Source organism: Ambystoma mexicanum, chromosome 11 (genome assembly GCF_040938575.1).
Source record: "Ambystoma mexicanum isolate Mex_15411 chromosome 11, UKY_AmexF1_1, whole genome shotgun sequence".
NCBI lineage: Eukaryota > Metazoa > Chordata > Amphibia > Caudata > Ambystomatidae > Ambystoma > Ambystoma mexicanum.
Window position 1 is genome coordinate 224984532 of NC_090934.1, and position 14697 is coordinate 224999228.

The following is a 14697-nucleotide window of genomic DNA, read 5'->3' on the forward strand; positions in this document are numbered from 1 at the left end:
GTTCTTCAAGGAGAATTTTAATAGGGAGGTGAAGGGAGCGACCCTATGGGACACGGCGAAAGCAATTCTCAGGGGTGAACTTGTAGTCAAAACATCCGCATTCACAAGAGTCAGGGAAGCGTAGAGGAAAACGCTAGTGGCAGAAGTGGTGTATAAGGAAACCAAACACAAGCATAGGAATTCGCTGAAGAGCATGAGGGCCCTTAAACTACCCGGCTCTCAGTTGAAGGGGTACATAATGGACCGAGCGGCTACTGCTCTTCTCCATACTAAACAATGTTATTACTCTAAAGGAAATAAGGCTAACAAGATTCTTGTTGCAAAGCTCAAGAATGTTGGCGTGTACACTCACATCATGCCTGAAAGATACACAAAGCCACAAAATACTTCAAATGAGGGGAAGTTAGCATTCATGGGTGAGTTCTACCAATCCTTGGTGGCTAAGCTGGCATTGCACGTTCAGAGAATTGAGGAATTCTTAAAGTCTGTTTGCCTTCCCAAGGTTCCTGTGGGTGACATGGGGGAATTGGAGGGCCCAGTCACGAAGGAGGAAGTGGAGCAAGTCATTACATCATTACCTCCTAGCGATGCAAATTGGCCACATATTAGATTGTGTGGGTTCGCTGGTATCTAAGAATTGGAAGAAGTTGGATCAAGAGGAAAGTTGTAGTCGTCTAGCGCACCTGCCAGTTGTGTCTCTGGGGGGGAGAATGAGCGGCGGGAATCTCCTGTCCACATCCCGCTGCATACTGAATTTCTGGGATAAAGTGTGTAGATGGCTCAAAATTGAACCAGATTTAGGCCGAAGATCACCAATTTTTATGAATCCAGGTCCAGCCCAAGGCTTCAACAAAGCAAGTTTTGCTAGGTGGGAAGCGAGAGTATCCTGAACCTTAGAGACTCTATATGACGCAGATGGTCCCCTCACATTCATCTAATGCAAAGAAAAGTTTCAGTTAGCGGGGACGCAACTCTTTAGATGCATACCACCGAGACACTGGATTTCTATTGTGGCGGTGAGAATTGCAGCGTCCAGAAAGCCTAAGGGTCTTGAATTATTGGCATTAGAGGGATCTGATAGTAAATTAATGTCTCCATGTTATAAACTCCTGGACCCAGAAGATAACACCACTATCCATCCCTATATGGCTAAATGGAAGTCAGACTTGGGGATATCGATCCCAATAGAGACGTGGGAAAGGATATGGAGGCGTATTCAGAAGAACCCCAGGTGTACGCCCCTTTGGGCTATTTCATATAAGGTGTGCTATAGATGGTATATGACACCATTGTGGTGGCACTGCCCAGTAATTCAGACCTACTGGAAGGAAAGCCTAGCGAGGATCACGGATATCGCTGGCATACTTCTCCCAGGGGACCCTCTAGTGATAGTTGTGGGCAGTGTGGACGAGGATAGTGCTTCCCCACTGTCGTCGGGACATGGAGCAGCTTTGACTACCCAGCTGCTGGCTGCAGCCTGTTTGACGAGAGCACCATTTTGGAAGATTCCTGAGGGTTCCCCAGTGGCGTACTGGTGGATAAAGATATGGGAAACTGAAGTAAACTAGGATCCTCAGGCAGGTTCCATTGCAATTCGTTTATTACAGCATCAGTAAGTAACTTGACGATGATACAGAGATAACCACTGGCTCGCATCAGCCAGGCAGGGCCTCTCCAACTGCCTGCCTCTAGAACCTTATCAGCACACATTCTCTCACTCACACATAAGCACTCTCTCAGTCACACCCAACATTCTCTCTTGCATCACCGGCTTCTACATCCATCCCAAGCACACTACAGAAACATTGGCCACGAAGGCTTCAGCAATCTTGTCTGACACGTTTGCCAAATATCTGGAAACGTGGGCATCTTTCATTGTAGAAACAAGGAGCATGTATATAATATGTATGACTTTGCTTCCTGGTAATTGTTCTCTTCTTTGAGAGGGCAGGGTGGGGGTAGTTGTGGGTAAGTTGAAGAGGTGGACCCGCCGATGGGGTCAGCACGCTGAGGCCGATAGTTCGTGTGCTGGACTTCTCCACCCTGACACATAGACCCGAGGTTTGCCTTGCAGGGGTTATTATTTGGATATTTTGTTATTGGGAATACTGTTGACATTCTGGTAATGCTTATGATATGTTTGTCTAATTTTCTGGTCTTATTGACTTGTATATGCGAAAATGAAAATAAAGCTTGATTAAAAGAAAATACACCTACATCCTTGTCTCTCTGAACAGGTGATCTAACGACTTGCCAAACCCCCTGGTAAGCACTAGCATCCCACCTCTCCCCCTGGACTCTTCCCCTCAATAACTTATGGCACTTTACTCCTGTCCACTCGCACTTCCGGGTCACCTGTTTATCCATTTACAAAACTGTTAACCTCGGATGTTATTTCCTCCCTTCACTCTGCAAAAGGTCATCGGATTTGCCTGTTATCACCCTTCACGTGACATTATGATAAAGAATGCCGACCACAATAGCTATCATTGTTTTGACAATCTTTGCCCGTAACCCAATCATGTTTTGCCATTTTCTTACCTGCACTCACATTTCCTAACTACGATATGGGCTTGCAGTCGTGTCACATGCAACGACAACTCAGGCGTGCAACCTTAACCCTTGCTTGTTCTTTTCCTTGTACTTTGTGTACATGCAAAACCTGTTGGCGCTTAGAAGTGGCCTTCTTTTGAGTTGGCACTGTACAAACTACCAAAGAGAAAATGAATTCCCAGCTTCAGGGAGGCTGACAAATATTGTGTTTTGTTCCAGGTCTTCCAGTAGCTCGCGTAGTGATTCTTGGAAGATGTTGTGTCTACCTCAGTTTTATCTGGCATAACAGTATGAAGATGGCAGAAAAGTGTGCATTTTTGTTGCATGTCCGCCAGCAGCCCCGCAGGTGAATCGTGGGAGAATTATTTCCTGGCTGCAAATTATCCAGACTTAAAGCATTTGGAACGATGGAAATTGCCGACTTCATTTCCAGGTCATATAGCAACTCGGCACAGTGCATTGTGGAATATGTAGTTTGTTTATTTTGTGTATACCGAATTACAATGGTCCCTGATAGAGACAGCTATGGTGCCTAACATCCTAGCTAATTAATGCTAACAGACCAGGAGGATAGAAGGACAGGCACGATTTGAACAGTTTCACAGCATGCATGGTTTCAATTTGTCAGAGAGAATTTCTAAAGTGAAGAAATAATGGCACACTTGAGGTTTTTTAGTGGCACCTTCAGTTGCCTAGAGACAAGAATGTCTGCCTACAGCCCTAGTCGGAATGTAGGCTGCAGTTTCTTGCTTGGCTCCGAACATATATTACCTCAGTGATATAGGTTCCATTAGCCCGGCACGATGCCTCTTGGGAGAAGTGGCTTCTAGCCTCGCGGGTTCCCGCGTCAAGGGTGCTGTAAAGTGCACATGCCAGCCCCAGGTGCGGTAGTTCAGCAGGGTGCATTCTGGATGGTGTCGTTTTCTGGTTTAACAGCATAGCAACACGGGGAAGGCTAGAAAAGGGCAGATTGCGGTGCCAGGTCTGGCAGGAGCTCAGCACAGTTCATCGTGGCAGATGGACTGCTTTCATCCCATGGAATGCTGAAGCACAATGATCACTGGTGACATGGGGATACTGATCATGCATGGCTTCTCTGGCCTGCTCACCCTGGTGCACGGATATCTTCATGGAAGGAGGCACGCTCACCCACCCAACAATATAAACTGGGGCAGCTGCTGGTGACATTTGACTCTCTTTTGGCACACCAGATCCTTTTTCTGAAGTGTGTTTTTTTTTCTTTTTTAGATATATCTTTCACTGAGAGCAAAAGGTTGTTGTGTCTTGTCTTTCCCTGCACCCCGCCCTGTATGCATGGAATGCTCGGAGTGACTGACATGGAATGCTGTGCGTGAGAATGTTATGTTCTGAATGGTACTGTGAATGTGCAGTTGAGAAGATGGATTGACTGAGAGAGGATGCCGGTGGATGTTCTGTTCTAGTAACTTACCTGATGTGGCCTAAATGTATTCCTGTAGCCTGTACCCAGAGCTGAACTTAGTAAAGGTGTTTCCTGTTCCTACACTGGTGTCAGTGTCATGCTTGGCCAGGAACCCAACTTAACAAAGGTCTCTTCGGCTAGTGCTAGCAGGGGCTCAGAATATAGGGTTTGTTTAAGATCACACGGCTGCACTGCAACACAATCCATCCAGTCAGCTTAACAGGAAGAGGCGGCCAAGTTTCCTGCCTTTCACATGTCTTCAGTTACCACGATTGTTCCCATTATTGATCACAACAAGAACAAGATAGCTCATGATCCCCATTGGAAGCCACACCCTTTTTGGAGCAATCGTACAGGTTCCTGTGTCGCTTTTCAATAGGTAAAATGAAGCTTCATTGTGGAAGGAACATATGAACATGGGAGTATGTGACAAAAAAACTCCTCTCCCTGCCTTTCTCTCTCTCTAGCAGTTGGTACAGTGGGACCCGCCCCTTGGCAGGATGAGCATATACTGGGAAATGTTTGTAAACACACAGCAACTATCTGCAACCAGGCCAGTCTGATCTTTGAGCCCCTCAAGGTCCGGGACCACGTTCAGGTATGGGGATGAGTCTTATATGCCCTTACTAAGGCATGCCTATGGCACGAACAACGCAGGCACCCTGATGAACATTTGGGACTACCCAGTGGTTGCGGGCGCACTGGCAGCACCAGCCCCTATGCAGAGGCTGCCAGGCACAGCACTTCTTTTTAGATGCACTCTGTATGACCAAACAATTGCTTATTGTCTGCAGGGACAGAGGGCCTACAACCTATCATTTGGAGGACTGTAACTCAGCATCCTTGCAATGACCATTGCTGAGGGACCTGAGACACGGAACCATTCTTCAAAATAAGGTATTTAAAAATAATGTGTGTGAGTACAATTGTGTGTGCACTTAGCGCATGTGTGTGTGTGTGAGTGTTTGCGCCGGGGCAAGAAAGAGGTTCCATTGCCGGTGCGACGATGGAAGAAGGCGTGGAGGGAGCATTTGCATGGTGCCAAACAAGTGTGTTCGTACAGTGACAATAGTGGCATTATTGGGAAAAACAAACACAAGCGTGTACTCAGTGGTACTACTGCCATTATTGGGCAAAGGCAACACTTTTTAATTCTTACAGTGGCAGTGCTGTCATTATGAGTGGTAATGGGGCATTATTGGGCACACATCCACCATTAAAGTGTGATCTTATAGTGAAAATACTAGCACTGCCAGAATGGACATATCTTCAAACAGTCCCATGCCTAAGCCTGATGGTGGATGGTGGGGTTGCAAAGGAAGCTGGATGTGGCCACAAACCAGCTAAAGGATTTACAGTAGCACAATGTCACAGAACCAATTTATAATTGTTCCTATTCAAAAAGCAAATTCTTCTCTTTGAAGATACCAATTTACATACCACGAAAAACACCCTCTGGGATAATATAATCTAACTCACCATTGAAATGATCACAGAGTCTCCAATGTAATTTATATAACAGCAAACTAACTTTATTTTTGCTTTTTCTCCCTCTCCCCTTTGTGGGGCTAAATGGCAGCCAGAATGGCATGAACAGAAAGGCCACCTTAGGCCTCTGCCGCGAGATACATTGCATCCTATGATAGGGCAAAATACAAATATGACAGGCCACTTTTCAACACAAAAACAGACAGCAGATAAATACAAATGTATTTGTGAATGACTAAAATAAACAGTCCTCTACATTCAGCTGTCATATTTAAAAATGAATGCTGTGTGCAAAGAATTAAGCAGTTCACCGATGCAAAAGCAAAGTGAACCATGATGAGTAAAATGCAGAATAACGGCTGATGTTCGAAAATGCAGCATGCAGGTTTCCTTTAAGCCCAGGACAATGTGTGGGTCTCTGGACAGAATTGGCAAATTACTTCCCCCACTGCAGGGCTGTTGGCTTCCTTATCCCGTTGAGGGTCATGCATGCCATTTATTTACAAAAGCAATAAGGTGACTATTAGCCCTGGCCACAGAGCACCTAATGGATTAAATGGCAGGCTATGTAAACATCAGGCTCGGAGAGCAGAGTCCGGCCTGCATCAGGTGGCTTCTAGGAAATAGAAAACAGCTTGGCTGAGCTGGACTGTTTTTGGAGAAATTAAACTAAAGATCATATATATTAATGTGCCTATAGATTTATATTGGACATGCCATTTTCCTCCATAACTCTTGAACAGAAGGACGCACAGAGTCCATTCACTTGTAATTGGAAAGCTACTGACGAGCCGATTATTGTAATGTAAATATCACCCACCTGCGCTTTTTGGGATTGGTGTGATTATTGAAAATGTGATTCCAGCTTCACCAAACATATTCTGAATCTGAAAGTTGGTGGGTGGCTGATGTATTAAATTAGTTATGTGTACATTAAATTGCATAATCATAACTATGATACTTTTGGTGTAAATGATGAGAAATTGCCATATGCCAGGGCAATAGGGTGTCGAAACGAAGTAAACTTCTCTGACCCATCATGAGTAGAGGAATATTAGTATATGTACATCATGGCATTTATTGGTATATCACAAACCTTTGCTATTTGGCACCTTTTTGGCAAAAAGCTGGCATTGAAAAGAAAATGTGTCAATCTCAAAGCAGAGTTGCAATACTTCTGTTCTAGACTCCTAAACTAATCCTTAGAGAGAGGCTGGACTTGGGGGTGGTGAGAAATGTAAATGCCCAATCCTGGTTGCGAGATCATAAGTTAGCACTGCCTAATGTTCACTTTCCTTGGGAGGGGCTTTCAGGGTAAAAGGGTCTTGCACTGTGGAAAAGGGGAGCTGCTAAAAATTACCAAGGGAAATCTGCTGAAATTTCACCTGTGGAGAAATATTGGCAAAGGGCTGGAGATTTCTACTGCTGGGGAGACTGGAATGCAGAGGCTGAGATTCTTCATTGGAGCCATAGAGGGAGGATTGTGGTGGAATCCCATTGACTGAAGTGCTGGCCAGAATCCTGTTTTCCCTAAGAGCAAAGCCCTGCTCAGTCTTCAATAGTGCCAAGCCCAATGATTTCCAAAAGTAATTAGATTGTCCAACAAAATGTCAGCATGGTGAACTATTTAATTAACCCATTCCCTTTCATTAGTGGGTTCCCTTCCATGAGTGGGTGGGGGGAAAATTGGGTAGACCATTAGCACATTTGACTGTATATTAATGTAATTAACTCCCAAATAGATTGACGCAGGAGGGAGCTTGGAAGAATTCAAAACCTTTACCCTCCCTCCTAGCAGGAAGATACAAGATAGTAATTTCAACTCATTGGGGTGTCTGGATTTTCCTATTTATCCTTGACTTCTCTAATGAAAAGGGGTGTCCTTTTCTAAAGTGAAAGGCCAAACTGATACCCCTTGCCAAAACTTGTTTTAAACAAAAGATATACTTGCCAGCAAAGCGGAATTGATAATTGTCTTTCAACCCAAAGATGCTTGTCCCAAAAGTGTGCTTATAAATAAAAGATGTCCATATCTTAAAACAAAATTCCCTATTATCCCCAATCTTTCAACATTGTATTTAATAAAGGGGTGCCCGTGCCCCCACAAACGAAAATTCTAAACTGTCCTACTACACCAACACAGGCCTTTAACTTAGGGGGTGTCTGAAAAACAAAATTGATAATCATCCCCATTTTACTGTCCAACTTCCCCAACACGGGCCTATAAGTAAGAGGGAGGGGGGTCTTAAAAACAAAATTCATAATCATCCTCATTTTTACTGTCCGACTTCCCCAACACTGGCCTTTAAGTGAGGGGGGTGGAAAAACAAAAGTCCTGAACTGTCGCTACTCCCTAGACCTGGCCTTTGAATCGACGGGTGCTGCATGTCATTGATGCTTGGGTTTTTGGGGCTGAGGGAGATGTGCTTTGCAAAAGTGAGAACTCATGTATCAAACAAGGAACGTGTGATGCATGTTTTGATTGAAAATCAAACCTGTGTTTATTTCTAAGCTAAATTTTGGTCAAGTAATATTTACCAGAGGCAATTTTTACAAATCTTTAATTTCAAGTGCTAGCATTTTGAGTGCCCAGGGAACTCCATATCTCAAGCCTTGAAGGTGAACTAGTTTTCATAAAACGAAAATTGTGCCTCTGTTTTAACCTTAGAACCCTCAGCCAGAAACGTTGAAGATTATGTTCTAGTATTATACATTATTATTATTAAAATTCAACATACAACAGGGTTCATGGGAAACGAGATTTGACCATTTATTTAGCCTGTGTTCCATGTCTGTGCAACCAAAGTAAATGCAGAAAAAGTGTGTTTAAAAATAACATCCAATTTTGTAATTGAAGCTGTGTTTTCTGCCACAAAGAAGGTGGTGTGTATAATTAACACAACATTAATATTCATTGGGCTTATAATTGAAATTAATATATATTCTTCCTATACCCTGGCCTGGTCTTGGCTCACTGTGGGTACAGGGTGGTGGTGGTGGTGAGGGTCAATTTGTGTGGCTCTATATGAGTCTTCAATAAGGGCAGCGCGAAAGAACTTAAGCAAATTATTGTAGGGCTCCGTGGTTGGGTGTTGGGTATAACGCTACACCTTTCACCCCATCCTTTATTGTCCATTTCTTTACTGTCTCGCTATTGCTTTTTTTATGGGTCACCACAATTGCTTTCATGTTTTCTTTTGTTCTATTGGAACGATTATATCATATCCATATTCCTGCATACATACTCTCATAATAAAATGTTAATATCTGTTTTGCAATGTACCTGCTGCATTCAGCCTTGAGGAAGACCGGCATGGTCGAAACACGTGTTGGCTGCATAGAGCTAGAATACGCTTGCTATCAAGCTCTTTTTTGTTTGCTGTACCAAAAGAAGCATCTTATAGAATGAGAGCATACGCATTAAAGGACGTTGTAATCATAATTTGGTTTTGGCATTAGCTGTACATGTACGCACTAATGTGATAACCGAATTGCCTTTTTGAACAGGTACAATTATAAATTGGTTCTGCGAGATTGTGCTACTGTAAAACCGGTTGCGCTGTATATATTGTGGTGGCCAGGGGCATAGCCGCTTTTTTACACCAGCACACGCTGCACCCAGTACCCGAAATAATATATTAGGTGCGGTTGAAACTGCATCACGTTTCCCTAATCCGCTGATTTAGGTAATGCTCGGCTTGAGGGAGGCATGGGGAGGGTACCGTGGCATCCCACACTATGCCTCCTAAGCGAGGCAGAGGATTAGCACGTTATGCTGTTATGGGGTACAGAACCTTTTAGGAAGTGGAACCACTGAACCCTTGCAGGAAGTGATGTAAGAGCAATGCAGTAAAAACTCAGCAGTGACCAGAGGTTCCCTTTCTTACTTTAGTCTTCCCCATCTCCTCCTGGAGACCAACTGTGGGGCAGAGCAGAATATTCAGCACAAATAGTTAGAGCAGCAGCAACACTCACATGTAAATATGAGCTAAGACAATTCAAAATGTTCTTTCCTTGCTTCTATTCATTTTTCGTTCCATTTCAATCTTGCTTCAAAATACTGTCCAATATTTTGGGAATAAAAGATGGGGCCCTTTTATTTCGGGCAGAACAACATTTTCTGTACAATATTCGTTCGTTTCAGAAGTTATGCAGAGGTTGTTTAGCAACGATGGAATGCCAGGTGATGATGTAGCCTATATAGAGCTATTGTAGAAGATAATCCTAGAGCATTACCAGGTGTTAATGGCCTCTGGCACAATTTAAAGGCTTGGGCAAAGCAAGGGCATTTAATGAGGGCCAAGGGACGTTACCACTTGGCAATGGCAGGAGGAGGGGGGCATTATTGCTTTTAAAGCATTTCACCCAACGTGGGTAGAATGCTCTGTTAAAAACTAGGAGAGACGAAAGTGAAACATTGGAATGCTGGTTCCATGGACTTATAGCAGCCATGTTGCACTCTGCTGATGTATTGCAGCATTGAACTGCCAACATTTCTATGTTCTAAGAGAGCTGTTTAGATGCCAAAACAAGACTGTCTCTTCAGAGTTGCTTGAAAAGTCTCGGACGCGCAGTTGTACATCAGAGTATGTCTGGTGACGCTGTGAAGGGGGGGGATTAAAGAGGGAAAAGGGAACTTAAGGATACAAAGTTAAGACATCAGCACAAATAAATCATGAGAACGTTGATTCCAAATGTTTAATTCCATGTTTACAGCAGCACGCGGGAAAAATCGAGTCACAGCACAGCACACCCCAAATCTCCCAAGAGCTTCTCAGCCAATTGGGGCAGGGAAACGGGGGCAAGCAATGACACATCGTGCACCTGTTTCATATGCAGGGAGCATCAGGGCTGTCAGCCTGTCAGAGATCACACTGCTCAATGGTCCATGGGGTGTGAGATTTGAGGGTTTAGGTCCAAAGGACCTGATGGAACAGGAAGCATTTTGCCATCGAGATGTGAGATATTGCACTGAAGATATTGCATGTTTTCAGGGCTGGCCAGGAGTGAGACTCCATTGATAGCTATAGGGCCTTCGAGGGTGGAAAGGAGTGAGACTACCCTGCAGTCTTTAACACTGTCAATACAAGTCTACCAGGTCTATGGTCCATGGAGTCCCTGAAGAAAGCCAAGAGGATTATAGACAATCTGGCTGTTGAGTGACACTGGCAGTGAGGCTGCTTTTTTCCAAAGTGTGAGGCTCACAGATGATGAATGGGACTTTAGGGGGCGACTTGGGCTTCTCTTTTTACAGAACTAATATGACCAGTTTAAACGCCCAATTTTGGGGCCAAGTCTGAGTGTGAGTGGAGGGTGTCTTTGGATAGAGTGGGCTGAGAAGCTCTGGGTTATAGAATTCAAATACAGGATGGCAACACCACACACATGACCTTCCCCTCCCCGATGCACGTGGAGCAAGCACACAAGGGATGGCCCGACGCAAGGGAGGGAGGGTCTTCGTTTTCATAGAGGCCAATGGGAAGCATTGTGTGAAACCACCGTGGACATCTTCGATTGGAGGAACAGGAATAACATCTGCACGGCCTTTGGCTCCAGTCGGAGCCTTCTACTTTCTTCACAGCCCTTGTTATGGCTACCAGTCCCTTTCTTCCAATGTGAATGGCCTTTGACCCCTTGCCTCCACACTCGTGATAAAGGACGCCCTGGCTCAACCCCTTCTCCCAACTTTACACCTCCACACCATTGTACCCTGTGAAATACACTTTTCTGTTAACTGGAAGCACAAAAACACCAATGCGCTCCCCGACATTGAAGAGAGACCCGGGATTGCACATGGTTCAGGGTGAGACCCAGTACAGTCGTCAGCTGTCTAAATCAATTTTGGGGGGATGTTGGTGAAAGATTAGGTAGGCGGCCTTTTCTCCATTGCACTTTGTATGCAAACCTGTGAAAATAGTATTTATTCAAAATATGGGGTAGAAATGGTAGAATCTTCAAAAGGTCGAACAAAGAACAAATCTGAAAACAAAATCTCGAATCCGAAAATGCCGAATAATTGAAATAGTGACATTTTAGCATAAACATCCTGATGGGTGAAGGGGAAGAGAGGTGTGGCAGCCAGGAAGGGTATTCTTGGGAAGAGATCATGTGAGGGTAAGGTGCTCATCAAAGTTGGTGTTAAAAAAGTTCACAAATGGAAGAGTTGGCAGGGTCAGGAAGAGGCTAATCATTACTTTTTAAAAGTAAAATTGCATGAAAAGAAATCGATCCTGTGTGTTAACATTTATTTTTATAAATGTAATGTTGAAATGCTGAGACCCAGAAAGGTGACAGATGGAATGGGTCTAGGGGCCAGCTTGTCTGGTCACCTATTTGGTATGACGCAGAAGAGAGGAGGAGCGTGAAGGGAAGGGACACTACTCTGAGTTTTATGAAGGTTATGCAGGCCTCTTCCTGTAGCACACAGTACTTTATCTATTAATGAGGATGGTTATCCCTATTGAGTCGCCTGCCTAATCTGTTACTCTTTCCGACCATAACAGCTTGGGTTCAAAGCCTCATTTTGGTCCCATTCAAGTGATTTTACTGAGAGTTAAAATGGCTTCTAGTCAGCATGGTGGACGCTGAGCTGGGGCCCAGTGAACTAAAGGTGCTCATTTCAGTGGGATATCTAGAATATGAAAATAGAAAGAGGACAAGCAAAGGTGATACCCCTGCTTGAATGACATGAGAACGTGGATCAATGGAGTGAGTCTGGGTGGCAATGAACCCAACCATGAACTAAAAAAGACAGAATGCTAAAATTTCAAATGGAACTCATAGAAAAGTCAAAGTCAGGGGAGTTGCTAGGTCTGGAAAAGACCCGGGGCTAAGCTGATGTCGGAACTGTCGGGACTGGGGGCTAGCTAGTCTTTTGGCTGTAGCTCCTGAGATTCTATCCGGGGCTACAACCAAAAGATCGGGGGCTATAGCCCCCTTAGCCCCCCCCCTAGCAACGCCCCTGGTCAAAGTGCCAAAAAAGTGCCCAATTTGGAAAGCAAATAGCCAGAGGCTAAATAACGAGCGGTGAGCGAAGAGGCAGCCAGGAACACTATTGTTGGGAAGGGCCTGGTAAGGAGGCAGAGGAGTGGAGGAGAGGTAATTAATCCTGTTTAACAAGGTGGTTTAAAAAGGGAGTGTAAGAAATTAGAACTATTGTAGGAGTTTAGGCGAAGGACTGTTTTTTTAAAAATAGGAATTACATGACAATTTAAGTTGATTTGAGATTGTCAAAACCATTCCGTTTGTATATTCTTTAATTTGTTTGCACTGGTATTGTAATTTTTTTCAATTCTATCATTTGGCTTTCGACTTTTTTCATTTAAGCTTGGGGCATTCCATCTTTTTACTTTTAAGATGTTTGCATAGAACCAATGAACTTGAGATAAAACCATAACAATGCTGGTAAACGGGGCAGTCTTGTGGACACTGTAAATGGTTTTTCCAGAGTGGGGGGTTGAGATACTCCCATTATGGGGTCCTCCATCCAGAAGGTTCTTTGGGAAGGTCGGAGGTGCATGAAAGCTGACCTTTGGGGTACATTGTATAATATGGAAGGTGTGCATAAGTAACGGTAGCCCAGGGCACAGATGGGGCCCCACTGAGGCTATGTCCAAACTGAAATGAATGATTGTTTTTCTAGGAGTCGGAGGGGGAGGGGGAGGGAGGGGTGGTACTTTCCAACGTATATTCTTTATTTTGGTGTGAGTCTTTGGGGGCACTGCATAGCCTCCAAAGCTCCAGATTTACCCATCATCCCTACCAACAGGAAGTCCTTCCGGTTTTCTAGAGGCCCCACCATAACAGACCTGTGAAATCGTATAAAGATGCATACAGTTCGACTCAGGAATATACGATGTTCAGAATGAAAGAAAGTAAAGATGTCGTATAGTGGTTAGGTGGTGCCGGCACAAGTGCATTCTGGGAATCTCTGTAGTGACCTCTCTGAAAGCAAATTCCTAACACTTGACCTGTCTGGAATTCCAATGACTCCTCCCCCTAACTGCAGCCTGAACACGCTTGCCCTCTGTCCGCTGCAATTGTTCAAGCGACACAGGTTCCTTTCCCGACCCTCATAACTAAAAAAACTGAGAATCACAACTTGTCTCTGTGCAGGTTGAAGAGGGACGGGGTTTACTGACTCCACTTTTTCTGGGGTCTTGAGGGGGCATGGGCCGTGCCAAGTCCAGATACACCCAAAACTCCAGGCCTTAGTGCCACCATAAGGATGAAGGACTCCCCAGATAGTAAAAGGTATTCCCATCTACAGCAGAGGGGGTTTCTTTGAGGAGAGCACTGCCCTGTCTTGGTGGGGCGCCATACAGAGGTGGATTTGCTTATGAGGGAACTCTGACAATTTCCACCAGGTTGAGGGGCTCTGAAAGACCAAGAGGGCCACTTGTGTCAGTCATGTATCAGGTCTGATGGGGGGGGGGGGTTATCTGATTTCCCACCATGCAAATTCTCCTCCAGTGACACATCACTGGTAGCGTGCGCTAGAGTGGGGGTGGCATTGGATGGGGAGTGCGGCACATCATCTTGGAGGAGCTGATACGCGCCTACTGCGGCTGCTCCTCTCTGGCCAACGGAAGCATGAAAGAAAAAAAACAAAAAGGAAACACAAAATATTCATACATGATCATGTTGCAAAAATTAAAGGATCATAGAAGTAGTTAAAACAGTGTTAGGCAACACAGTGGGCAAGCAAAACAGAGTCAGGGAGCACCTCAGCGGTATTAAATGGCGTCAGTAAAGAAAACAAGGAAGTAAAATGGTATTAGGGAACACAGCATGGAAATAAAATTACACCTGAAACCACAGCTAGAACAAAATGGCGCCTGGGAACACAATTGGAAGAAAATGGCGCCTGGGGACACTGTGGGCTTTAAATGACACCAAGGGATATAATTGTAAAATGGTGCCGGTGTAACAGAATGGGGGAAGAAAACACCATCAGGCAACAAAAAGGGGAAGGTAAAATTGTGTGAGGGAACACAACGAGATAGCACGTTGGCTCAAAAGGGGACATGATGAAGCAGTAAAAGGGATGATGGGAGCAGAATGGTAAAATGGTGAGTGGGACAAAACGTTAAATGCTATGCCGCATCTGTGAATATGACGTGGACCCAAAGAGGTGTCAAACAACACAATGTAGAAGGGGTGTGACATTGAAGAGTAAAGCATGGAAACACCATGGCCCTGGCGATCATTGCGCA

At 44.6% G+C, this 14697-nt stretch overlaps 1 protein-coding gene across 4 annotated transcripts in view; it reads right to left on the bottom strand.

Moving 5' to 3' along the window:
- CD164L2 (CD164 molecule like 2) overlaps positions 1-14697 on the bottom strand; it is a 353970-nt gene that overhangs the window by 136472 nt on the left and 202801 nt on the right. For 3 of the 4 annotated variants that reach the window (XM_069622899.1, XM_069622902.1, XM_069622901.1), the window contains exon 6: positions 10167-14059. The exons of the other annotated variant lie outside the window; for it this stretch is intronic. In XM_069622899.1, coding sequence (XP_069479000.1) covers positions 14041-14059 — 19 coding nt within the window. In that variant the 3' untranslated portion in view covers positions 10167-14040. Of the gene's footprint in view, positions 1-10166; positions 14060-14697 lie in introns of those variants that run through there. 4 annotated transcript variants of the gene reach the window in all.